This window comes from Bolinopsis microptera, chromosome 10 (genome assembly GCF_026151205.1).
Source record: "Bolinopsis microptera isolate Bmic1 chromosome 10, MBARI_Bmic_1.0, whole genome shotgun sequence".
NCBI lineage: Eukaryota > Metazoa > Ctenophora > Tentaculata > Lobata > Bolinopsidae > Bolinopsis > Bolinopsis microptera.
This window is the reverse complement of record NC_087081.1, coordinates 6058623-6085790: the sequence shown is the minus strand read 5'-3', so window position 1 is coordinate 6085790 and position 27168 is coordinate 6058623. Positions and strand designations below refer to the sequence as shown.

The window sequence follows — 27168 nt, the reverse complement described above, 5'->3', positions numbered from 1 at the left end:
AGATGATTTGCAACAGCAATCAGCTGGATTCAGCTAGCTGCTTCAACATTCAAGTATCATATCGTGACTGTTCGGGGTGGGGTGTTTTGTAGCCATGTTTTGTTCACGTTTCAACTGTTCGGTGTAGATCCAATGGGGGGCCGGGGGATCCAATAGCTTGTAAGTAGTCACTGGTGCATCCGAAAGAGTCGTTTTTCAGCCTGAAATCGTCCAATAGGTCAAGGAAAAATAAATTATATGATTTGAACAATGGCATATAACAATCCATTTAGAAATTTGAATACGATTCGGATTTCTCTTGTAGGACAAAAAAGACACACAAGTTGTTGAAACGAAATATTTCTGAGAATTTGGCTACATTTAACACAGCGACATAGGAACAGCGCCATAAATTCCAATCCAACAATTTACCATTAGATTACCGTAGAATGGGGGAACTTCGCCATGTTTTACAGCTATTTCATGTTATTTAGAAAATACGACACGAGTACTTGAAAAAGTTTATAGCTCATATGAACAGGATTGGTAAAGCAAATGTTTTCGTATGAACCACATCAGCCAGGCATAAATAGTCAGCTAGATTGGTGCCACTGAAATCAGGGCGAAGTTACCCTGCAATATGGGGTAACTTCGCCATTCTGAAACTATACCATATTCGGTGCTAAGCACCATACCACTCGAAACTCAATTATATTTCCTTGGTATACCTGCCAATTTTACTTATCTAGCTCTAGCCTGCGTGTTACAATGGGCAATTTGGTCGCCGGGGTAACATCGCCATGCTGCGGGTAACATCGCCGGGATGAAGTAGAAATGTAGTCGAACTTCGCCAATACACGTGCGTGACTTTGCCAGCCGCGCGCGAATTTCGCGCCAAACTTCGCCGAACAGATGGGATCAGAAGAGGGTAACTTCGCCACACACAAATTTGAAAACTTTATAATATCAGTAATTGTGTGCATCATGGCTAACTAAATTTGCCCTTAAATGAACAGGACATATGCTAATGATGTCACACAGAATTAATTAAGGATATAATTGTAAAATATGGGAAATATGCAAGCAGGAAATTTTAGCCACTTTATAGCAATATTTCATGTTGCCTGAGTTTAATTAACATAGTAAACGTTTATTTTTGAATATGAATACCTTTATAACCATTTGTTCAACACAATACTATACAAAAACTCGATCTCCTAACAATTCAAAACAGTAAAATGATTATTTGAAAAATAGTGGCGAAGTTTCCCGACACGGCGATTTTACCCCAATTTACGGTATATATCTAATAGTATTCAAATATACCATAACATCTTCGCAAAAAATCAATATTTTCCACCATCTTGAAAAATCATCTTGGCAAATAAGGTTCATGATAATATTTAAAAATTTATCGTGGTATATCAAGCAAAAATCTTCTATCCAATCACCTATACCACACTTAATCTCTGTTAATTCAATCTACTTGGTTATCAAAATGATAAAAATCAACATCGGCAAGCATACCAAAAACGAAATTTATATCAATGATTCTCGATGTATCAAAGTAGGTAAAATAGAAAGAAGAAGGTATTTCTATCAATATTATAAAAATAAACCTGAGTCAATGTACTTTTAAAAGGTAATAATCGAACTACTTAATTTGGTTAAAACGTAAGGACGGGCACATATTCCCCGGGATCTCTTCTGAATTACTTAAATAAATAACGACGAAAATTGTACAAAACTAAGTTAATCGTAACAGTGAACCTCACTCATCATAATATGCAAAAATACTGTAAACCAATCAATCAATTATCCAATTAACCAATTATCAACTAATTGTTAAACTGATTAATTAACAATAATCTCATTGAGCTTTACTGTCCAAGTTCAGCATTTTCATAAGAGAAGCTGGATCTTTGATTTTCCAATTGTACGCTTTAATGATAATGTCAAGGATAACTCCTAACTTGTCACGACTACTTTTAAGCTTGGCCGATCCGAGGGCCTGAAAAACATTTAATTGATGTTATAATAATTTTCTCGGCTAAAATTTGCAACAAAATGATTACGTGAACGACCCCTTAGAATAGATAAGCTTTTTGGTAGTAGATTTAACATTACACGAAACAAATAAATTGATAATTAATAGATTAAATCAAACAACAAATAAATAATAAATTGCTACTAACCTTTGTCTGATACAGGACTTGATGAGGTTCCTGACTGCTATAGGTACATGGGGCTGGAATGTGATTATCGGCATACCATTGTTATACTTGATATCCTGAATAAAGTACCATTGTTATACTTGAGATCCTGAATAAAGTACCTAACCATCGTTATACTTGAATAAAATACCTCGTTTATAATAGAAATATAATTTTGAATAACCACAAGTCATAATTTAGCTGGTAAATAAGCCCATAGAACAAGCTCAGAGGGACCGTTATAATTTCAATGTTCAATCATTCAGGAAAATCAACTTCGAACTGTTACCGAGAAATCGATATCAAGAACGAAATACATTCCATACCAACAATTACAAGACGAAACAACATATCATACCAATAAATGTTTGTATTTAAAGTGAGCGTAGTGTATAGCTTCAAGAAGTGTGATACCAAAACTCCAAGTTAAACACGTTTTGTTGTCTGTAGGATACCATCTGATCTTGTGGGTTTCCTGAACATAATTAATTATAATTATCAGATCTGTAACAATTAATGATAGTGCATATCTTAATGTCGGGTATTTGTGAGGGTTGGCTGTTTGAACAGCTATAAAATATGTTGAATAAATCAAACAATCATTACAGCACATGCACAGCATATTCACAGAAATGTATACTTATATTATCAGTATAATGCTTCAAGCACAACAATAAAATAAATTGTAGTGCTAAAACTCATTACAATTTATAAGACAGAATTTTGTTAAACTATTTGAAAAATGTAACACACAAATGTAAACATTGAAAGAACAAGGATCGCAAATTGAGAAGTGAGTAACACAGCCTCTTGAACAATCGTGCACTAATTTCTAGAAGTCTTTACAATTCGCAACCTTAGAGTTAAAGTGAGGCATCTCTAAAGAAATTGGAGATTGCATACCTCACTCCTAGTACAGTAAAACCTCGATATACCGCGTATCTTGGTTTTAAAAAAGCACGAAAAACAAAACAGAGAAGTGTGTCCGTAGCTGTGCTTATTTTACATACTTGGGTAGGATAAATACATATACAAGCTTCTTTTTTCTTTCCCTACGACGAAGATAGAGGTAATCTGGTAATTCATACCAAGATGAAAATCACAAGAGAAAGAATATCAGTTTTCCAAAATCGAAGAGAAGAGAAAATCATGCAAGGTAAAATATTCAAGATGCAAAATTCACGGATTCGCTTTCACGAGTCAATTGATTAATTGCCAGATAATTGACATTCCAACCATGACTTACTGTCACCAAGATGTTACCCTGTTAAGGTCGTAAACAGATACGCAGGGGTTTACTTACATGTATTCTACTTACATGTTAAGGACCTTAACATCTGTTAAGCTCCTATACAGGGTTACTATACATGTTGGTGACAGTAACCCAGGAAAACACCTTCTCACAATCAAACCTGGTCGTTAAGAAGCCTGGTGGTGGAGAAGAGAGAGAGTTTAGCGCAGTGCGCGGAGTTGAGGAGGATGTTGCGACAGGAGAGGGCGCGCAGTGGTATATTAAGCTGTTCTAGGTGGAGGAGCGCGTTACTGATGTCACGCAGCCAGGATAACACGTTCAGGGGAGAGGTGACCCTGTGATTATATATATATATAAACAAAAGCTCTAAGAAACAGATAGTAAACAAAGTAAACATTTCTGTCCCCTAATCTTTCTCACACAAAAGTCATGCAATTTGCATACTTCTCCATTTAACTCTATTTTGAGCGATTAAAGTTAAATAGTTTAAATCACATAAATTATTTAACGATAATTTTCGAACACTAAGGTCGTGTAGAACTGTGATTAATTAAGTTAATTAATTAGTTAATTAATTTAATGGATAGCACGGGCGGGGGAGCAGTTTTAAGTGATGTCTCGTACATTGCCCTATTCACATATTGCAAACTTGTATTTTTAAATATTCTGCTCAATAAAAATCTGGGGCTTATTTCACTTGTGGATTGAAACTTAGATAGAATGATAAAACTTACTTGCGGTCATTTTCAAGGAGGTATGTATCTAGCGATCCAATTTCACAAAGCTCAGTAACCACCATATGGTCCTTACCGTAACCTGAATTATTATCAAACGTATAACTATTGTTAACTTACTCACTTTAACGTACAATTATTGTTAACGTACTCACTTTAACTTAAAATTATTGTTAAATTACTCACTTTAACGTATAATTATTGTTAACTTACTCACTTTAACGTATAATTATTGTTAAATTACTCACTTTAACGTACAATTATTGTTAACTTACTCACTTTAACGTATAATAATTGTTAACTTACTCACTTTAACGTATAATAATTGTTAACTTACTCACTTTAACGTATTATTATTGTTAACTTACTCACTTTAACGAATAATTATTGTTAACTTACTCACTTTAACGTATAATTATTGTTAACTTATTCACTTTAACGTATAATTATTGTTAACTTACTCACTTTAACGTATAATTATTGTTAACTTACTCACTTTAACGTATAATTATTGTTAACTTACTCACTTTAACGTATAATTATTGTTAACTTACTCACTTTAACGAATAATTATTGTTAACTTACTCACTTTAACGTATAATTATTGTTAACTTACTCACTTTAACCTATAATAATTGTTAACTTACTCACTTTAACGTATTATTATTGTTAACTTACTCACTTTAACGAATAATTATTGTTAACTTACTCACTTTAACGTATAATTATTGTTAACTTACTCACTTTAACGTATAATTATTGTTAACTTACTCACTTTAACGTATAATTATTGTTAACTTACTCACTTTAACGAATAATTATTGTTAACTTACTCACTTTAACGTATAATTATTGTTAACTTACTCACTTAGATATCATTATCACAAAGTGTTGTTAATTTAAATATTAGTAGTTTTAGTTTTTTATGCCTTTATCTCCCTAACAGAATCTATATCTGCAAAGTGGCGAACATATAAAAGTTTAATGTAATTGTTGTTACTTTTGTTGTTACTTTTGTTGTTACTTTTGTTGTTTGTTGTTACTTTATCTGTTATCCATTTAACGGTGTCGTTTTACTTTTCAGTTCACAATTTTACTTGAAAGTAACTTATATTTGACAAGTTGTTCACAAGATTATGTTTAGTAAGTTTTATATGAAAAATAATACTAATACTGATACATCATTAATGGAAAATATTTTCAAGAACTCTCCTTTCTTGCTGCAAATTATCAACTTCAGATCGAAATAATGGTATGTTGTGCCTACAAAAATTAAGTATTGCAACAAAACACTATGATTACAATCAAGTACTAAAACGAAAACATACGATCAAAATCAATTATTTTAAGGAAATTGTATAATCAAAAAGTAAACATTATCAAAACAAATTTTCCGACACGTAAAAATCATAAGTCATAACATTAGCAGTAAACATCGTCCTGATTTGAAATTCCACATATGACATATCTTCAACCACCATGTGGGGTGCATAATATCTATTCTAATCTTACTAATATTCTAATCTAACTACAACAACGGTCCATAAACAAGTTTTTAATCCGGTTCCATCTAAAATTCCTTATTCCTCAAAACCCCACATCAGCCTCATAGTCCGTTGTTTGTGCCACTAATCACAAGAGCACCCTCCCCGACACCTTCTCACCACAGCACCAACCACTGTCACCTCACACTTAAAACACCTCCTCCACTGGACACCCTGTTGGTTCAGATGCTGTTGAGACACCAAGCTCACGTAGCTGTCCTCCCCACCCGAATACTGGTCCAACTCAAGTCCAACAGATGGTTCCCCCAATCAGCGTTGTTGTTTGGTTTGTAGTAGATCTTAACTGTTGCTTCTAAGAAGGCACTGTTAAGAGTGATTGATGCTCCCATGGAAGTGTGGGCTGCTTTGCAGACAAACTGCCGCATGTTTCCTATCTTCTTCTTGCTGAGCTTGGTGATAAAGGTGCTGTAGGTGTTCCGTTTGTTGGAGCCGTGGGAATCGTCTTCTTCCTCATCTTCCTCAGGTCCTTGTCTTTAGCAGTCCTATCTTCCACACAGTTATCTGGATACATCTGCGAGGCGGTCTGGTCTTTATTGCTGAGTGTCAGCAGGTAGCATGTTGGTATGACCTCTTCCTTTTCTTTGAAGCCCCATCTTTCTTTGGTGAAGGGTTGTTCTTTGAGCTCCTTCTCTTCACAGCCACTAGATTTGAGAAGGTCGTACCCTAACAGTGGTTTCCTTACAGAGATACCTCCTTCCATTACCTCCTTCTCAGCAGAGGCTTCAACCCAGACTTTATCCCTGTTGTCGTACATAAAGAGAGACACAAGGAAATCTCTCAAATCAGAGCTTTCCAGAGTTTCCCACAAATCAGATCCCTGAAATTGATTTTGTGCAAGCTCAGATGAAGCTAACTTCGCAGAGATGAATTTTAGGTATGAAGTAACGTCATACGTGATACTATTACTGTGTAACCTATTACCCTAATTTAAATCGTAGTCCTTAGTATTAATTAAGAAAATCGAATGATACTTATCTGGAAAAGAATACCTCTAAGTTGACGCGAAAGAAATCCGCGAGTTGCACCCCACCGTCTATTTTATCTCCATATTCTTGCCTTTCGTAGCTCACGTACCCAATCTCAGATATTTCTTCCTCGTGCTCTTCATCATGGGCAGCAACAAGGCTCAGCTGGAAACTAACGGCTGCAAAACAAACCAAAAATCTTAGCACGTTCATGTTGCTAAATGTTTGATAAAACTTAATATCACTAACGGAAGTCGGAACCGGAATGATAGATAAAGAAGTGAGGAGAATTGTACTTGTGTAGCCGGATACCACCACAAGACACGTGCTCCTACCAACTGCAGTCACGTGAGTCTAACAATTGTCACGTGACATGTGTAGCACCGTCTGTTCTTCCGAACAGGTGCAATCTTGGAACCATTCTGCTACTCATAGGTAATGTTGTTCCCGCTGTTACATCAGATGATTGCTGTTGGCATCGTTCCTCAGAACTCGGAATCCACGAGATGGTGCATTCTTGATTGTCAGGAAGTAGTTTGTGTGTAACTTGTTGTAAAGTTGGCGATAACAGACAATGAGTTAGACAGAAGTGCCATAATGTTATAAAAACAGACAACAGAATATAGTCCAATTTCCGACTAAGATGTTCACCAGTCAAAATGAAATTACTGTTAAGAACAGTTTTCAAGAACAGTAAAAGTAAGAGGAATGAATAAAATTTCCTGCACCCACCACTGCCTTTCTCAGAGTAAAGATCGTATTATATAAAGGAAACTATACTAGGATTTCCCTTAAATATGGTTCGGCAGATCCCTAAGCTGCCTGCACGCTTTCCTCTCTACTATGATTCTGTTCGGGTAGATAAAGACAAGTTTATTTGAACTTAGTTGTGGAGCTTCTCCTAGATATGGGTTGTTCAGGGTTAACTTCAGATCGAAATAATGGTATTTTGTGCCTACAAAAAGTAAGTATTGTTAAAAAGCTATCATAACAATCAAGAACTAAAACAAAAATATATGATCAAAATCAATTACTTTAAGGAAATTACATAATCAAAAAGTAAAAATTATTACCAAAGTTTGTTCGACACGTAAAAATCATATATTGTTGTTACTTGTGATATTGCATAATCTATTGCAAATATAATATATGTTTCAGAATAATGTAATGTAACGTGATGGAAATATTTTAAACGGGCATATTCTGTCCAAACCCAGGCCCAGGATGCACTACATGAAGAATTCGTTGTAACTTTGTTTGAAAAGCATTAAGAAGTCATAACATTAGCAGTAAACATCGTCCTGATTTGAAATTCCACACATATCTTCAACCACCATGTGGGGTGCATAATATGTATTCTAATCTAACTAATATTCTAATCTAGAAGTACAATAACGGTCCATAAACAAGTTTTTAATCCGGTTCCAACTAAAATTCCTTATTCCTCAAATCTCCACATCAACCTCATAGTACGTTGTTTGTGCCACTAATCACAAGAGCACCCTCCCTTACACTTTCTCACCACAGCACCACCCACTGTCACCTCGCACTTAAAACACTTCCCCCACTTGACACCCTGTTGGTTCAGATGATGTTGAGACACCAAGCTCACGTAGCTGTCCTCCCCACCCGAATACTGGTCCCAACTCAAGTCCAACAGATGGTCCCCCCAATCAGCGTTGTTGTTTGGTTTGTAGTAGATCTTAGCTGTTGCTTCTAAGAAGGCACTGTTAAGAGACATTGATGCTCCCATGGAAGTGTGGGCTGCTTTGCAGACAAACTTCCGCATGTTTCCTATCTTCTTCTTGCTGAGCTTGGTGATGGAGGTGCTGTAGGTGTTCCGTTTGTTGGATCCGTGGGAATCGTCTTCTTCCTCAGCTTACTCCAGGTCCTTGTCTTTAGCAGTCCTATCTTCCACACAGTTATCAGGATACATTTGCGAGGCAGTCTGGTCTTTATAGCTGAGTGTGAGCAGGTAGCATGTTGGTATGACCTCTTCTTTTTCTTTAAAGCCCCATCTTTCTTTGGTGAAGGGCTGTTCTTTGAGCTCCTTCTCTTCACAGCCACTAGATTTGAGAAGGTCGTACCCTAGCAGTGGTTTCCTTACAGAGATACCTCCTTCCATTACCTCCTTCTCAGCAGAGGCTTCAATCCAGACTTTATCCCTGTTGTCGTACATAAAGATAGACACAAGGACATATCTTTCCAACAAATCGGATCCCTGAAATTGTTTTTTGTGTAAGCTCAGATGAAGCTAACTTCACAGAGATGAATTTTAAGTATGAAGTAACGTCATGAGTGATACTATTACTGTGAAACCTATTACCCCTAATTTAAATCGTAGTCCTTAGTATTAATTAAGAAAATCGAATGATATTTATCTGGAAAAGAATACCTCGTAGTCAACAACGCGAAAGACATCCGCGAGTTGCACCCCACCGTCTATTTTATCTTCATATTCATGTCTTTCGTATGTCACGTACCCAATCTCAGCTATTTCTCCCTCTTCGTCGCGGGCAGCAACAAGGCCCATCTGAACACTAACGGCAGCAAAGCAAACCACAAATCTTAGGACGTTCATGTTGCTAAATGTTCGATAAAACTTAATATCACTAACGGAAGGCGGAACCGGAATGATAGATAAAGAAGTGAGGAGAATTATACTTGTGAATTGTACTTGTGAATCATACTTGTGAACTACGTACGTTTGGTACGTTTGGTACGTTTTGGTACGTTTTGGACTATACTTGTGAATTATACTTCTGAATTATACTTCTGAATTATACTTGTGTTGCCGGATTGTGTAGTCTGGAACACAACAGCAGATGAAACGGTTTGAGGTCTTCCATCTGACCTCCCTGAGAAGAATCTTGAAGATAAAGTGATTCTTCCATGTCTCCAATGAAGAAGTTCTCGGGCGTGCTGGAATTAAGTCTATCGAAACTTTCATCGGTGCGGCTAGATTAATGTGGTACGGACATGTTGTCAGAATGCCAGATACACGATTTTCCAATTTTTTACTGGATTGGAAACCAAACTATGGAAAGAGACTGAGAGGACGACCCCGCAAAGGCTGGATGGCCTGTGTACTCGAGGATGCTGCCTGCACGCTTTCCTCTCTACTACGATTCTGTTCGGGCAGATAGAGACAAGTTTATTTGAACTCAGTTGTGGCTCTTCTCCCAGATATGAGCTGTTCAGGGTTAACTTTACTGTATCAGGGTTAGCTTCTGCGCATAATATGAGACGCTTAATTGAGAGGCTACAGGCACTGGGGATACCATCGTGAGCATAATTGTACACAAATGTAAACTAAACACACCACAAATGTAAACTTAACTTCTGTCTAGTTCTAATGCACCGTCACAATAGTGACTTTAATATTATACCGGTAACCTCTATATTATAACTTACCCGAGCTGAATCGGTTGCTTTAAAAAAATTACTTGATGCGCGGAGCCGCGGAATATACATAAGTTCAAACTGCGCGTGACGTGCGTGCTTAATATATATAATTTTACTCTTGTGCACATTATGATTTCAAAACAACTTTTATCCCATGAACTTGATCGCGCGTTACAGGATAGTCTACCTTCAATAGTGACCGGTCGAAATTTGTAAATATTACGCTTGCCCAAGGGTACCATGTAACATAATCTGTGTTAGCAACTTGATTGTTACTCAACTTCAGATTTGAGCAGAGTAACTAAGTCACTGTGTATAATCAAGGATAAGCAAAGATTCCCAGTTTTTGCTGTAAACGACACGACGAAGACGGGGACTATTATTTTAGGGTGGGCTCAATAAAAATCAGGATTAATTACTGGGATTACTCCATTGAATTGAATGTGTTGTGATGGCAGAACTGCAACATAATGTTTATTTAGAGATACCGAATACTTATGATAGAATACCGTGTTTTGAATTCTATATTATGGTGTACGTGTCCATGTTTTATGATAAATTTAAATAGATTTCACAATTTTCTTTACTCAAAACCAAAAAAAACCATTCCCCGCCGTCAGTGACATAATACACAGGGATGTGTTTCCAAATTATACTCTACCTAATCTCAAAAGCAAAACTGAGTGTAGTAAGATCACATATGATGTGTCGAGATTTCTGATTCACGGAGCGATTTTTCCGTAATAATGAAAATTAAACAATCGAATCTTTGAGAATTTTTGGTAAAATCTCCACTTAGCCTCACATAACAAATAGTACTTGTTTTCACGCAAATCGTTAATCATTTTGCAATGTTACCGCTAAAATTAGCCCAAAAATACAGTTGATTAATTACTCAAATTTGCCTTTGAACAGAGCAAGAATTACCATGTGTTAAGGCTCTTAAGAATTTAGTATGCTAAGCTGTTAGTTAGAATTAAACTGAAAAGGAGAAAAGAAGAAACATTTTCCTAACAGGAGAAAATATAAACGAGGTTTATGATAAGCTCAAAATTCTTAGCGATGTCTTAGTTAAATGGGTAGATAACAACGGATTAGCTCTAAATCTTAAAAAAACGAATTATATGATCTTTTCTCGACAAAGAAACCTCATTTATCGCGATGTAGTAATTTCTGGTGTCACAATCGAAAGAAAAACAGAAGCCCGTTTCTTAGGTGTTATAATAGATAACAAACTGAACTGATCGCAACATATTTCTGACATGAAAATGAAAATGGCCAGATACATTGGAGTCATGTACAAACTTAAAAAATATTTGCCTCTGGAAGCACGTTTACAAATATATCACAGCTTTGTGCAGTCTCACCTTAATTACTGCTCCCTCGTCTGGGGTTTTGCTGCCAAATCCCATATAGAAACACTATTTGTTAAACAGAAAATGGGTCTTAGAGCAATACTACCAGGTTTTGTTAATTACTGGTACAAAGATGGTACACCACCAGCAAGTACCAAGTCTGGTTTCTGTATGTGCACAAAATATTGACAGTTCATAGTATCATCGTAAAGAACGCATTAGTTTTTATACATAAGCTAAAAAACTTCCCAAGTCTAGTGCCTCCCTCTATAAAGAAAACGATACCTAACAGTGCACCAATATTTAACGTCGCCGATCCGGATTCGAGTCTTACAACTTTATGGTCAGATGAATACGGTAAACACCCTTACAATAATTCAGTATTCTACAAAGGTCCACTATTAGCAATAAACAGATATAGTGTCGCAGCAACTTCCTTGCCAAGTCTATTCAACCTTAACATCTACAAAAGGTGCATAAAAAACATGCTCATTGATCAACGAAACGAGGGCATTGCAGACGAATGGCCTAACTTTATGTTATACAATATAACGGGACTAAGGAAATCAGAGCGCAACATCAACCGTAATGCTAATAATAACTCTGTCCCATAAGCACGCTATTACAGAATCAATTTCACTGCATAACATATCAGTTACACTGCCATCAATTCGCCAGCAAACACGGCATGACGCTATGCTACTGATAACAGTCGTTAAATTTTAAAAATTTTGGAATAGCTAGCTAGCAGTAGCTATGCGCCTGTTTCCACTCTAACAACTCTAAAAGCATATTAATATGATAATTTCAACTAAAGGCAACTTTATATGTGCTCAGCTATGTTTTGTTCGACAAGCTCTATTATATACATTTTAATCGTTTTAATGAGATCTAATCTTGTATGAGTTTTGAGTTTTGAGTTTGAATTGATAACACTTATTATATATATTATTTTTTGAGTAAACATTGGCTGGTACTTCGGGCCGGTCCCCAACCAAAAGGAAGCATAATGTTGTTTTTCCATACCAGGTCAAACTATCATGATGAATATATCTTTATAGGGTATGTATATATCTTCATAGGGTATGTTGTAATTGATATATAATATATGTTTACATATTATTCAAGTACAGATTAAGAATAAAGACCCACCTATAAGCCGCAGAATGTTATCATGTTCAATAGCTGCAGGTTCGTGCTGCCACTTGCTGGATCCTCTGTTAACCTTCTTAATGGCAACTGGTGCGTGGTGTAATGTTCCTTTGTACACTTTACTGCTTACACCACCACCTGGACAACTGGTGTTACACATAGACATTGAGTCATTATATAATATATGTATATATAATACATAGCCATACAATTACACAGACACATACACACAGCCATACAAACACACAGTCATACAGACAAACACACATGTACACACGAACACGAATATAAAAATACACCCACCTACCCACCCACCCACCCACCCACCCACCTACCCACCAAAAACCCACCCACCCACCCACCTACCCACCCACCAGGCACGTAGCCAGGGGGGGGGCTAGGGGGGCGGCAGCCCCCCCCCCCCCCCCCCCGGAAAAAATCGAACCCCAGAAAAAAGATAAGCCCCATAGTCCCCATGGTCGCCTGGTAACTGGGCTGTGTTTATGACTGCAGTCAGTCAAAGATTTGAACTGTGGATTAGTAAATATATGTCATTAAATCCAAGCAAACATTCTAGAAGACTTCTATAATTATAGTCAATAGTGTCCCCTAGACCGTAGGAAATGTAAAAATCTTAAGACGATGAGGCCTGAGTAAGTCGTAAATTCTGATTGGAGAATGCAGATTGCTGTTGTGAAGTTACCAAATTTACGTGAGTACTTGATTCTTTTCAATCCCAGTTTATTGCTGTCCTACAAATTTCTTTAATGCCAAATGTCGTCTAAAACACCCTGTTTCGCAAAAAATTTCCGGGGGGCTTCGCCCCCCTAGCCCCCGCCAAGGGGCTCCGCCCCTGGACCCCGCTGAGGGCTGCGCCCCCAGACCCCTGCCACAGCTTGCTTGCTTCGCTCGCTGCGCAGCTTGATTGGACGCGTCGACTCGCTTCGCTCGCCGACAGCCCCCCTCAAAGAAAAATCCTGGCTACGTCCCTGCCACCCACCCACCCACACAAACACCCACCCACCCACAGGGACGTAGCCAGGATTTTTCTTTGAGGGGGGCTGTCGGCGAGCGAAGCGAGCCGACGCGTCCAATCAAGCTGCGCAGCGAGCGAAGCAAGCAAGCTGTGGCAGAGGTCGGGGGGCGCAGCCCTCAGCGGGGTCCAGGGGCGGAGCCCCTTGGCGGGGGCTAGGGGGGCGCAGCCCCCCGGAAATTTTTTGCGAAACAGGGTGTTTTAGACGACATTTGGCATTAAAGAAATTTGTAGGACAGCAATAAACTGGGATTGAAAAGAATCAAGTACTCACGTAAATTTGGTAACTTCACAACAGCAATCTGCATTCTCCAATCAGAATTTACGACTTACTCAGGCCTCATCGTCTTAAGATTTTTACATTTCCTACGGTCTAGGGGACACTATTGACTATAATTATAGAAGTCTTCTAGAATGTTTGCTTGGATTTAATGACATATATTTACTAATCCACAGTTCAAATCTTTGACTGACTGCAGTCATAAACACAGCCCAGTTACCAGGCGACCATGGGGACTATGGGGCTTATCTTTTTTCTGGGGTTCGATTTTTTCCGGGGGGGGGGGGGCTGCCGCCCCCCTAGCCCCCCCCCCTGGCTACGTGCCTGCCCACCCACCCACTTACCCACCCACCCACACACGCACATGGTTGTTAACTTGCACATTTTAGTTATCACCCGAGTAATATCTCACTTAAATTAAAAATAATTGCTCACATAAAATAATTTAAAAACTGTGTGTGTAACTGTTCAGTTCCGGTATTTTTCGCATACACTAACAGTTCACAGATTAATTACTACAATATGTTCACAATACCAGTGGTATGATCTCCATCACCAACTTAACACCAATAACCACGTACAAAACCTCAATATGTTGTTTATACTGGGCCATCACCGTCTTGGGGGGGGGGGGGGGGCCAATGGCATAAAATGGCATAAAATGGCATAAAATGGAGACTTTTTCTATGGAGAAAATGGAAAAACCCATGAGTAATTCTCCATTTTCTCCATTTTATGCCATGAATTTTGTCTTCGAAATTTCATCTTTAACACCATTTTAACACCTAAATTGGACCTCCTTACATGTTTATTTACGCTTACTAGGGGCGTAACAAGCTTATGAAAGCTCATAGTAGGCTACTAGATGCTTATACTAGGTTAGTAGAGGCACACTTCAGGCAAACTCATAATTACTCAAGCCTAGTGTAAAGTTATTTCTACAGGCTACAGCAGGAGTGAGTAATAGGGGAGAGTAATAGGCACTGAGAAGTGAGACCTACATCCTCGACAGTCGAAACAAGCTCGCACTGCAAAGGGGAGGCCTGCCTTCCGAGATCGCATTACCAGGGGGAAGCCTCGAGTCCAAATTTGTGTATCGAGGGGTAGGTGCAGACTTCGATAAACCGAAAAACTAAAAAAATATTTCGGCTTATAATGAAGAGGGTAGCATGAAACGTGGAGAAAAGTGGTTTTTAGAAAAACTTTGAAAAATTTTGACTTAGAAAATTTTCGGCCCGAGTCATTCTCGATACGTACCTCTCGTATCGAGAGCTCCCGATTCCGAGCTCGTGTTGCAAAGGGGAGGCCTGCCTTCCGAGATCGCATTACCAGGGGGAAGCCTCGAGTCCAAAATTGTGTACCGAGCGAGGGGTAATTTTCTAAGTCAAAATTTTTCAAAGTTTTTCTGAAAAACACTTTTCTCCACGTTTCATGCTACCTTGTTCATAAGCCGAAAATATTTTTTCGGTCAAAATTTTTCAAATTTTTTCTGAAAACCGCTTTTCTCCACGTTTCATGCTACTCTGTTCATTATTTGCCGAAAATATTTTTTCGGTTTTTCGAAGTCCACACCTTCCCCTCGATACACAATTTTGGACTGGAAGTAATGCGATCTCGGAAGGCAGGCCTCCCCTTTGCAACACGAGCTCGGAATCGGGAGCTCTCGATACGGGAGGTACGTATCGAAAATGACTCGGACCGAACATTTTCTAAGTCAACATTTTTCAAAGTTTTTCTGAAAACCACTTTTCTCCATGTTTCATGATACTCTGTTCATTATTGGCCGAAAATATTTTTTCGGTTTTTCGAAGTCCACACCTTCCCCTCGATACACAATTTTGGACTCGAGGTAATGCGATCTCGGAAGGCAGGCCTCCCCTTTGCAACACGAGCTCGGAATCGGGAGCTCTCGATACGGGAGGTACGTTTCGTAAATGACTCGGACCGAACATTTTCTAAGTCAACATTTTTCAAAGTTTTTCTGAAAACCACTTTTCTCCATGTTTCATGATACTCTGTTCATTATTGGCCGAAAGTATCTTTTTTTAAAATAATTTTTTTCGAAATTCTAAATTTTTCAGGTTTTCCATGGCATAAAATGGCATAAAATGGCATAAAATGGAGACTATTTCTATGGAGAAAATGGAAAAACCCATGAGTAATTCTCCATTTTCTCCATTTATGCCATTGGCCCCCCCCCCCCCCCCACCGTCTTAAACTGACTAATATTGCTTTATGGGGTTACTCTTCTGTTTACAAGGATAATATGCTAAAGGAGAGAAAATATACACCATGTAAAGGTGGACTTACACGGCTGAATTTATCATATTCACACAAAATTACTCAATATCAGAATTAAAGTGATCGTAGTGTAGTCAGTCACATTCATAAACTTTCAATAAGAATTATACTGTAGTCTAAGTAAACTATAGGTAAAAATATAATATTAATCATAAGCTAAAATGTACTAATCTTTGTATTCTAAATGGGGAAAAAGAAGAAACATTGTCAGTCAGTCGAGAAAATTGTCAGTCAGGCTATATGGCAGCTTTGTAGATGTTGTGACTATGCTAGTAGTGGTCCCAGGCTTGCGACTGGAATTGCGGTGTTAAATCGATTTAATGGTACCAACGATCCACCTCCCACTTGTTGTTTGGTACTTAGCATTAATAGTGTTAGCTGTAGCCATTTATAGCAAGAATCTTAAAACTAAAGGGGATGACAAGGAAAAGAGGAAGGAAAAAGAATAACGGGACAAACAATTAATTACTTACTAAATTCGTTACAGCGAAATTGAAGATATCTTATTACTCTATTAGTAGGGACGATTCTTATATATATTTTCTTTAATAATATATTCTTCTCACACAGTATCATTACAGGATTTAACTCCACATTTAAACATAAATTCTAACATTAATTAATTAGAAAACATATATTGGACAATTAGTTTCCGTAATTAATCACCAGGTTGTTGATGTTTACATCTACCAAAACTGTTATAATACATTTTAAAACATTATTTTACCTAGTAATTCACTGCAGAGAATACTGTTCAAGTCTAAACTGAGACGCGCAGAAGAAGATTTCAAGTCGTCAACTTCTGATTGCTTTAAAAAGTGCTTTTTGTTTTTTCTCTTTTCTTTAGCATTCCTGAAAGAGAAAGTATCAGAAACGTAAGTTACAGAAATAGAAACGTAAGTAACAGAAACAAAAACTGAAACAAAAACTGTAAATAACACAACCAGGGACACAAACAAAAACATAAAGTTACGCTTAAATAGAAACGAAAATTAACATTATGATATCATATCTATTATAAGTAAAGATAAAAAGTAATAATCACACATCAATTATAATGATATGTGATCTTCTGTCATTGAAGTGCAGTACACGCTGAATATAAAAATAAAATGCACATTTATTTTATCAGATATTATGTATGACAATGAATATTATGCTAAGTTATGTATGAGTTTCACCGATAAACGGTACCAATTATGTGATCAAGCTCTAGATGTGTAAAGTAATTACATGAATTTAAAATATGTAATGTAAAAAGTGTGTGTTTCCTTAACACCACACATCGTCAACTGAAGAGCGTGTCTGCACTTACAGGAACTATTAATTAGGTGTCAGGAGTTAGGTGATAGGTGTTAGATGGTGTAATTAGGTGTCAAACTTGGGGAAATGTATGACATAAAATGTCAGATGATAGACTCTAACAGTGTAATAACGGCGAGTGTTTCACTGGGTGTGAATTGTGAAACTTGGTAATGAGAATGTAACTACCTTATTGTTGTGATCATTGACATGATGTATATATTTAATTATTTCCTAGTTTTTCAGTGCGACTAAAACTGCTACATATCTAGAAAAGTATACAAGTTTTGTAATATAAATACATTAAAAGCTCACTATTTAAGGAGGGGGGGGGGTTCACCCTGAATTTTTTGTGAAACTTGGTTTCGAGATAGCAGAAATTTGCCGGGCATTTTTCAGAATTTGGCCGCCAAATTTTTTTAAAGGCCTAACTCAAAATTCTAATACAAAACTTAAGGTCATGAGGCGATTCTACGTCGATTCTGAAAATTTCATGTAAAAATAATGAAACCCTATTGAGTTCTATTGTTTTGAGCGAAGTCAGTTTTGCAAATATCGCGAACTGAGATATGGGCGATTTGGTTCATTTTTTGCAACTATTTGAACACAGAATCCACAGTTAGGTAGATATTGAGCTGATAATCATAGAGAATGTGTAGTTTAGGCTTACCTTTTATATTAAGTTGGTTTCATTCAAAAATATTGATATTTGACCTATTTATGGGCCAAAATCGATCAAATTTAGTGCGTATGCCCAAATATGGGCATATGGTTTTTGGCTCATAACTCGGTCATTTTTTGTCCGATCTTGATGAAAATTCATATACGAGTTCAGGGGACCACTAGCTACAAGTAGAGCACCTAAAATCTGGGTTTTGGGCATGTTCAGGGTATTTGGCTAAATTGGGCCTAATTTGGACCAAATATGGGCGTGGCTGCCCCGCGGGCACCGTTTGGCGGTTGGGGTTCCGGGACCCCCTCAAAAGTAGGGTCACCGGTCCTAGTTGGTTGGTCAACTGCTATCTCGAAACTAAGTTTCACAAAAAAATCAGGGTGAACCCCCCCCCCCCCCTTAATACATACCTGCGTTTAAGTTTAGTTTGCGCTTGATCGCGAGAGGAGGGGCCATCCAGAACAAGTTCATCTGAAGAGGAGCTCTGAACTTGGGGCTGTGTAGCCTGCAATAATACACATAATTAGCATATAAATATACACATAATTAGCATATAAATATGCACATAATTAGCATGTAATTATACACATAATTAGCATGTAACTACGGACGACGGCGTGAGACTCTACACCGTGAGGCGTGAGACTCTACGGCATGGGGAGGTGAAAACAGGACTCTACGGTGCAATTGTCCTATTTTCGATTGATGGATTCATTGATAAACTGTCATATTATGTTGCCATAGGCATTAGGCAACATACAGGTCGGTAAAATTTTGCCAATAGTACGAACCCGCACCTGCTTAAAATTGTTTTAAGTGCGGCAAATTTTGAAGAAAATACACTGAACAATTCGACGACGAATTTGCAGCCTTTAGATAGGTTGGATGGGTAGGATGACTGGGCTAGTTGACCTGTTTATGAGCATGATTAAGGCAGAGTATACAATGTAACTTTACAACATTTGATCATGGGCTGGCTGGTTTTATAACTTTCTCAGGTTTCTTAGTGATTGAGTTTCAGTTGAACGCCTGCATGATTATTACAGGGACCTCTTTTCTCCTGCATACTCTCCCCCCCCCCCCCCCCTCTCAACCCTCAACATTAAATCTCTACCTTATTCTACAATCATTACGCCCCACGATTTAGTAATATCGATACACAAACTTTAAGAAATGTTAAATTAAACATATTAATTTATTATTTATATCATGCAGAAAAATAAAACTGGGATAATCAGCTGCAGAAATTAAGACAAATCTCCTTCATAAATCTTTACAATGCGGAATCTCTGACCCTTAAGGGGGGGGGGGGGGGGGGGGGGGGTTCACCCTGATTTTTTTGTGAAACTTGGTTTCGAGATAGCAGTTGACCAACAAACTAGGACCGGTGACCAAACTTTTGAGGGGGTCCCGGACCCCAACCGCCAAACGGTGCCCGCGGGGCAGCCACGCCCATATTTGGTCCAAATTAGGCCCAATTTAGCCAAATACCCTCAACATGCCCAAAACCCAGATTTTAGGTGCTTTACTTGTAGCTAGTAGTCCCCTGAACTCGTATATGAATTTTCATCAAGATTGGACAAAAAATGACTGAGTTATGAGCCAAAAACCATATGCCCATATTTGGGTATACGCACCAAATTTGGTCGATTTTGGCCCATAAATTGGTCAAATATCAATATTTTTGAATGAAACCAACTTTATATGGAAGGTAAGCCTATACTACACATTCTCTATGATTATCAGCTCAATATCTACCTAACTGTGGATTCTGTGTTCAATTAATCGCAAAAAATGAACAAAATCGCCCATATCTCAGTTCGCGATATTTGCGAAACTGATTTCGTTCAAAACAATAGAACTCAATAGGGTTTCAATATTTTTACATGAAATTTTCAGAATCAACGTAGAATCGCATTTCGATCTTAAGTTTTAATATGGAATTTTGAGTTAGGCCTTTAAAAAAATTTGGCAGCCAAATTCTAAAAAATGCCCGGCAAATTTCAGAATTTGGCCGCCAAATTTTTTTAAAGGCCTAACTCAAAATTCCATATTGGGGGGGGTGTCATGTCCGTCTATGTCCGCCTATGTCCTGTCCTTTTTGGATTCTATGAGACAACGGACGTGTTTTTTGGGACATTGGCGGACACGGACGGACATTGGCGGACTCGGACGGACATTGGCGGACTCGGACGGACATTGGCGGACTCGGACGGACATTGGCGGACTCGGACGGACATTGGCGGACCCGGACGGACATTGGCGGACTTGGATGGACATTGGTGGACATTAGCGGACATTGGTGGACATTAGCGGACAAACATTTTGAGGACTGAAGAGTACTGAAGAGTACTGAGGAGGATGGCTGAGAAGGATGGCTGAGGAGGATGGCTGAGGAGGATGGCTGAGGAGGATGATTGAGAGGGAAGAGGAGGAGGAGGAGGAGGAGGAGGAGGACTGAGGAGGACTAAGAAAGAGGAGGAGGAGGACTGAATAGGAGGAGGAGGAGGGGACTGGGGGAGGACTGAGGAGGAGGATGGAGGACTGAGGAGAAGGATGAGGAGGAGGACTGAGGAGGACTGAGGACTGAGGAGGAAGAGGAGGAGGATGAAGAGGAGGAGGAGGACCCAGGAGGAGGACCCAGGAAAAGGCCCCAGGAGGAGGAGGACTGGGGAGGAGGAGAACTGTTGAGGACTGATGAGGAGGACTGAGGACGAGGAGGAAGAGTAGGAGGAGGACTGAGGAGGGGAGGAGGAAGAGGACTGGGGAGGATCAGAAAGACCCAGGAGGACCCAGGAGGAGGACTGACGATGACTGAGAAGGAGGAGGACTGAGGAGTACTGAGGAGGATGGCTGAGGAGGATGGCTGGGGAGGATGGCTGAGGAGGATGACTGAGGAGGATGACTGAGAGGGAGGAGGAGGAGGACTCAGGAGAAGGACTCAGAAGGAAGAGGAGGAGGACTCAGGAGGAGGACTCAGGAGGAGGACTTAGGAGAAATGAGAAGGAGGACTGAGGAGAACTGAGGAGGAGGAGGAGGAGGAGGACTGAATAGGAGGAGGAGAAGGAGGGGGACTGGGAGAGGACTGAGGAGGAGGAGGACTGATGAGAAGGATGAGGAGGAGGACCCAGGAGGAGGAGGACTGAGGACCGAGGAGGAAGAGGAGGAGGATGAAGAGGAGGAGGAGGACCCAGGAGGAGGAGGACTGAGGAGGAGGACTGAGGAGGACTGAGGAGGACTGAGGAGGATGGCTGAGGAGGATGACTGAGAGGGAAGAGGAGGAGGAGGAGGAGGAGGAGGAGGAGGAGGAGGACTGAGGAGGACTGAGAAGGAGGAGGAGGAGGAGGAGGAGGAGGACTGAATAGGAGGAGGAGGAGGGGGACTGGGGGAGGACTGAGGAGGAGGATGGAGGACTGAGGAGAAGGATGAGGAGGAGGACTGAGGAGGACTGAGGACTGAGGAGGAAGAGGAGGAGGATGAAGAGGAGGAGGAGGACCCAGGAGGAGGACCCAGGAGGAGGACTCAGGAGGAGGAGGAGGACCCAGGAGGAGGAGGACTGTTGAGGACTGATGAGGAGGACTGAGGACGAGGAGGAGTAGTAGGAGGAGGACTGGGGAGGGGAGGAGGAAGAGGACTGAGGAAGATCAGGAAGACCCAGGGGGAGGAGGAGGAAGAGTAGGAGGAGGAAGCATCTAAATGTTATTTCCATTTTTGTCCGTTTTTGTCCATTTTTATCCGTTTTTGTCCGCTCTATTTTTTGTCTGTTTTGAAAATATAGGGTACCGAACGGACAAAAAACATGATCCCCCTATAACAGCAAAAATTGAACATTTTATTTAGCAATTTAGGTGTCTATTAATGTCCGCCTATGTCCGCCTATGTCCGTCTATGTCCGCCTATGTCCGCCTATGTCCGTCTATGTCCGCCTATGTCCGCCTATGTCCGCTTATGTCCGCCTATGTCCTGTCCTTTTTGGATTCTATGAGACAAGCGGACATAGACGGACGTGACACCCCCCCCCCCCCCCCCCCCATATTAAAACTTAAGGTCGAAATGCGATTCTACATTGATTCTGAAAATTTCATGTAAAAATATTGAAACCCTATTGAGTTCTATTGTTTTGAACGAAATCAGTTTTGCAAATATCGCGAACTGAGATATGGGCGATTTTGTTCATTTTTTGCGATTAATTGAACACAGAATCCACAGTTAGGTAGATATTGAGCTGATAATCATAGAGAATGTGTAGTATAGGCTTACCTTCCATATAAAGTTGATTTCATTCGAAAATATTGATATTTGACCAATTTATGGGCCAAAATCGACCAAATTTGGTGCGTATACCCAAATATGGGCATATGGTTTTTGGCTCATAACTCAGTCATTTTTTGTTCAATCTTGATGAAAATTCATATACGAGTTCAGGGGACCACTAGCTACAAGTAACGCACCTAAAATCTGGGTTTTGGGCATGTTGAGGGTATTTAGCTAAATTGGGCCTAATTTGGACCAAATATGGGCGTGGCTGCCCCGCGGGCACCGTTTGGCGGTTGGGGTCCGGGACCCCCTCAAAAGTTTGGTCACCGGTCCTAGTTTGTTGGTCAACTGCTATCTCGAAACCAAGTTTCACAAAAAAATCAGGGTGAACCCTCCCCCTTAACTCAAAAGCACTGACCCTTATTTTCTGTAGTTTTCGTTGTGATTTCTCCATAGATTTACGTTTAATCCTGTGACTACCTTTTCTCGATAGAGTATTGTGCAACTCCAGTGTTATACCTGTATCATCTGAGGTTTGAGTGTCAGATTAGTAGTAGTACAGTTAAATCCACATTTCTGCTGTCTTCTAACGAAAGTGCTTAAAAACTTTATTCAAATTTATTTTTGAGGCAAGACCTTTGTAACGATCGGAACTGATTGCGGAAATCTCTTTTTGGGAACCACTAAAAATGCCAAATCAGGCAAAAAATGTGACAAAAGGATTTTAAAGTAAATAATTGGCAGAGTGCACATTTGTCAGAAAAGGCAGATCTACTGTGCCCCATTAACTATTGGCCCATTTACTGTGCAAATATCAGTTCAGTATCCTATGAAGGAGCTCACCCTTGTTACTTTTCTTAGGTTTCTTCTCCTCATCACTACTATACGTCATGTTATAGAAGCCCAGGGCCATGTCTGTTTCACCACAGTGCGGAGAATCGTTATCTGATAAGGATAGGTTCGACCTGAAATATTAGCACACGTTTAATAATAATGATAAAATTACCATTCTATAACATAGGAACATGCCGTGAAAGTAGATATATGACTTTAAAATAAAATTCAAACATTATACAATAAAAAGCAACCTAAATAAGGAGTAAAGAACTGAATTAAGTGATAAGATAGGTAATACTGTTTATAGAAGCACCACCCAAACTGATAATATAACTAAGCTAAAAAGAAACTCACAGGTTTAAAACCACATTTAGATTAGCTGCCTTCCTGCGAGCACCCCGGATGGCCACCTTGCGCTGAGTGCGCTGGGGCGTGCGCTGCACCACATTGCGCGTCTCACCAATACTCCCGTCAGACAGGGAAGCCTCCACGTCACTTGAACAGAAGTGAGGTGGTAATATTTGAGGGGGGTGAGAGAGGTGACCACGCTGGTGCCACACCGTTACACAACAGGGTTGTATTAGCTTCGTTCCTGGAGGTGAGTCAGGGTAGCTGGTCAGATAATTTTATTTACCTTGTCAAGCTTTTACTACTTATATGTATTTAACTATGTAGTTTACCAATGTAGGATTACAATTATTAATGTCTCAATTAGAGTATAATTGCAGATCAAAGCTACATGTCAGTGTGTACAAACATAAATTAAATAAACAAACACAAAATTTTACGGAGGCATGGGGAGATACGATCATTATTATCTTACAAGTTAAGTAACGGTAACAGTTCTGGTTCCACCAAATTGTTATTAAACAAAAGTTTGAAATATCGACACTTCATTATTAAACCAAATGATATGTTGATTAACAAACTAATGAACTTAAAATAAGTTTCTAACGCAGCTGATTAAATAACTAACTTAATAATTAACTAACTAACCAATAAACTTACTAACTAACTAATTAACGAACCAATTAAAAAATAAAAGTATCTAACCGAGAGAATCGTCAGTCAAGTAATGTTCGATAAGACTGAGAAGATTACGGAATCTTCTGTTCAGTGTGATACACAGTTCGTTATCTTTCTCTAGCACACTGTACTGCACCAACTGATAATAACAATGATAACATCAGATAACAATGATAACATCAGATAACAATGATAACATCATATCAGATAACAATGATAACATCAAATAACAATGATAACATCAGATAACAATGATAACATCAGATAACAATGATAACATCAGATAACAATGATAACATCAGATAACAATGATAACATTAGATAACAATGATAACATCATATCAGATAACAATGATAACATCAAATAACAATGATAACATCAGATAACAATGATAACATCAGATAACAATGATAACATCAGATAACAATGATAACATCAGATAACAATGATAACAACAAATAACAATGATAACATCAGATAACAACTGCACTGATAAAAATGATAACAATATTTGAGGTTTACTAGCTTATATTACCAGTGTTATATCGACTGATGAGTGATGATATTATGTGACTGATGATATTATCTAATATATGTAATGACATGTGATTCGTGAGGGAGATGCATTTAGTCATTAATTAATAGAGGCATTATCCGGGTTTTATGGCGTACCAGATCAATCTAATCTGCACAAAATGCCAAATACAAATGCTGAAAACAAATTTACACATGCGTTAGAGCAAAGTTTATGTATAAGGAAATACTTAATTACTATAATACTACACTGTTGTAATTCATAAAGTACATTTACTAAGCTGCAGACAGCTACTAATTTTCCAGAGGAAATTAATAGAAATTCGTGTAATTCTTGGAATATCTGCACGACACAGTTTTACACCAAAAATACTATGCATCCAGATGGCAGAAACAATGAATTTTTTTGAATAAATAGCAAAGGGAAATGACTTAAATTCCAAACTACAGCCTAGCATGTTAATACAATCCACTCACTTTATTGTTATTCCAGATGTTAAGGATGTATATAGCTTCAGTGGACTGACTGTTGGTCACCAAGAAAGAGCCTGTTACTGGGTCAGTAATTGCAAGTCTCAGCGATATCTGTTCTTTAGCTAGTCTCCCGTGAAACCAGCAGAGTCCAGCACACTGCCACATATTGTCAGTATTTAGTTAATTAAATGATTAATCGTTAATTAGTTAAGTAGTAGTTTTTAATTGATAAGTATGATGATATTTGAGATGTCACTTGTCCGTTTAGTATTATACAAGAAGAAGAATCTGGAAAATGCCTCAAAATCTTTGAATATGATATCAATCAGGATAAATATTTGAGCGATAACAGGTATATAATCCTACAATTATCGAACCCTAGTGGCCACTCCCAATTAATTAAAAATAAACCAATAACCTAATAAAGCCCACCTGATGCCCAGGAAAGAGTGAGTCCTGCACAATGAAGTACCGGACAGGACACCCATCTGTGAGCAGTGTTACCATGCCCTCGGGTTCAATACTGTGCTGATAAATCATGTTCTCCAAACTTTCATACACATGGTTGGAATCCCACACTATCGTACCATCATCCTGTAGATTTTAGCTTATTTTTAATGTGGTTACTAGTCAGGAGGTGATCTACACTTTGGTATACAATATGTACAATAAACTATATTTAAAATAATCCGCAAAATGGTCCCAAATCCCAATTTGCTATGTAACAAATAATTACCAATAGTAACTAATAGTGATATATTATGAGAGAGAAGAATGAGTGGGTGAGGTGGTTGCTAACCCATATGTGTCAAATGCAGGAGGTGACTTGGACATGATTTCAGGCCTGACCGGGACCGGGACCGGGATACAAAATGTGACTTGACCGGGACCGGGACCGGAATTATCAATTTACCGGGACCGGGATGAAAAATGTGACTTGACCAGGACCGGGACCGGGATAGCTTAAAATTGCCAATCCCAGTACCGGGATTCCCGGTACCGGGAATTCCAGTCAATTGCTGGTTAATTCATGATCATAATTTATTACTCAAACTTGTTTAGCAATTTTAAGCATTGTTTTATTTGGCTCAGAGGATGTTTAAAGATGAAATTCACAATATGAATGAAAGGAAAAACTTAAAATCACAGTGAATGAAATTATGTTAAAGATCCCGGTCAAAATCCCGGCAAATTTGAGTGATAGACCGGGACCGGGATCATAAATCAGCATTTGACCGGGACCATGACCGGGATGAAAAATGTGACTTGACCGGGACCGGGACTGGGATAGCTCAAAATTGCCAATCCCGGTCAAATGTGTTTTAACACCCAATATGTGTTTTAACACCCAACATAAAGAGCTGAGATGGGCCATGTTTCATAATATTACCTGTTTGTTTATCAGATAGTGTGCTATCTGTCTTCTAAAGTATACACTTATAACATAGTTCTCCTCGTCCTAGATAAAACAGTTGATCGTAAATCCAAAGGATAATAGAAAATTAAATTAAAATTCATACAGCTAAACACAGTTGAGACCCAATTTATAATTGAAAGAGCCATTTTTTATCAGACGACTCAGAATCTATTTAAGTAGTTTAATTAAACATATTTTGTGACAACCTCCAGCATTATTTAAACAGCCACTGAATCATTAGAATTTAAAATAGAAATATGCATGATTGAATAACTCACCTTTGATCTGATAAGGTAAGTACCATCACTACTGCTGTATAGCATAAGCCTGCATTCGGCCGTCTCTCTGTCTACATTTCCATGAAAATACAAATCCACCTCCATGAATGTAACATTTTGACTGACTACATGCTT

General features: G+C 38.8%; 3 protein-coding genes across 6 annotated transcripts; all 3 read right to left on the bottom strand.

Moving 5' to 3' along the window:
- Window positions 1-325: 325 nt before the first annotated feature.
- LOC134821885 (tyrosine-protein kinase SYK-like) lies at window positions 326-27168 on the bottom strand. 4 transcript variants are annotated; one of them, XR_010161075.1, is made up of 18 exons: window positions 27034-27168; window positions 26729-26797; window positions 25771-25932; window positions 25342-25494; window positions 24357-24468; window positions 23658-23895; window positions 23310-23431; window positions 22885-22994; window positions 18620-18714; window positions 16962-17086; window positions 12621-12758; window positions 4179-4260; window positions 3605-3779; window positions 3203-3244; window positions 2551-2667; window positions 2175-2269; window positions 839-1990; window positions 329-455 (listed from the first exon to the last, which is right to left on the bottom strand). XR_010161075.1 is itself a non-coding variant. In XM_063832699.1 (17 exons), the coding sequence occupies exons 1-17, from the start codon at window positions 27136-27138 to the stop codon at window positions 1948-1950; spliced, it is 1983 nt and encodes a 660-aa protein (XP_063688769.1). In that variant the 5' UTR covers window positions 27139-27168; the 3' UTR covers window positions 326-1947. The 4 variants fall into 4 exon arrangements, 2 of the variants coding, with proteins under 2 accessions (XP_063688769.1, XP_063688770.1); XM_063832699.1 differs by having other exon boundaries at window positions 326-1990; XR_010161076.1 differs by lacking the exon at window positions 3203-3244.
- On the bottom strand, window positions 6041-6984 carry LOC134821887 (uncharacterized). Its single transcript, XM_063832701.1, has 2 exons — window positions 6733-6984; window positions 6041-6560 (listed from the first exon to the last, which is right to left on the bottom strand). Exons 1-2 carry the CDS (start codon window positions 6919-6921, stop codon window positions 6114-6116), a joined length of 636 nt encoding a protein of 211 aa, XP_063688771.1. The 5' UTR covers window positions 6922-6984; the 3' UTR covers window positions 6041-6113.
- On the bottom strand, window positions 7724-9354 carry LOC134821888 (uncharacterized). The gene is made up of 2 exons (XM_063832703.1): window positions 9104-9354; window positions 7724-8929 (listed from the first exon to the last, which is right to left on the bottom strand). Exons 1-2 carry the CDS (start codon window positions 9287-9289, stop codon window positions 8588-8590), a joined length of 528 nt encoding a protein of 175 aa, XP_063688773.1. The 5' UTR covers window positions 9290-9354; the 3' UTR covers window positions 7724-8587.

What these genes read in the sequence shown, in the direction of transcription:
- LOC134821888 (XM_063832703.1), bottom strand. Translation starts at nt 9,289, where the DNA reads ATGAACGTCCTAAGATTTGTGGTTTGCTTTGCTGCCGTTAGTGTTCAG. An exon ending in TTCGCGTTGTTGACTACGAG is followed by an intron (nt 8,930 to 9,103) that starts GTATTCTTTTCC and finishes AAACAATTTCAG; the next exon opens with GGATCCGATTTGTTGGAAAG.
- LOC134821887 (XM_063832701.1), bottom strand. Translation starts at nt 6,921, where the DNA reads ATGAACGTGCTAAGATTTTTGGTTTGTTTTGCAGCCGTTAGTTTCCAG. An exon ending in TCTTTCGCGTCAACTTAGAG is followed by an intron (nt 6,561 to 6,732) that starts GTATTCTTTTCC and finishes AATCAATTTCAG; the next exon opens with GGATCTGATTTGTGGGAAAC.
- LOC134821885 (XM_063832699.1), bottom strand. Translation starts at nt 27,138, where the DNA reads ATGGAGGTGGATTTGTATTTTCATGGAAATGTAGACAGAGAGACGGCC. An exon ending in GAAAACTACAGAAAATAAGG is followed by an intron (nt 18,715 to 22,884) that starts GTCAGTGCTTTT and finishes GTATTATTGCAG; the next exon opens with GCTACACAGCCCCAAGTTCA. An exon ending in TCTCTGCAGTGAATTACTAG is followed by an intron (nt 12,759 to 16,961) that starts GTAAAATAATGT and finishes CCAGTTGTCCAG; the next exon opens with GTGGTGGTGTAAGCAGTAAA.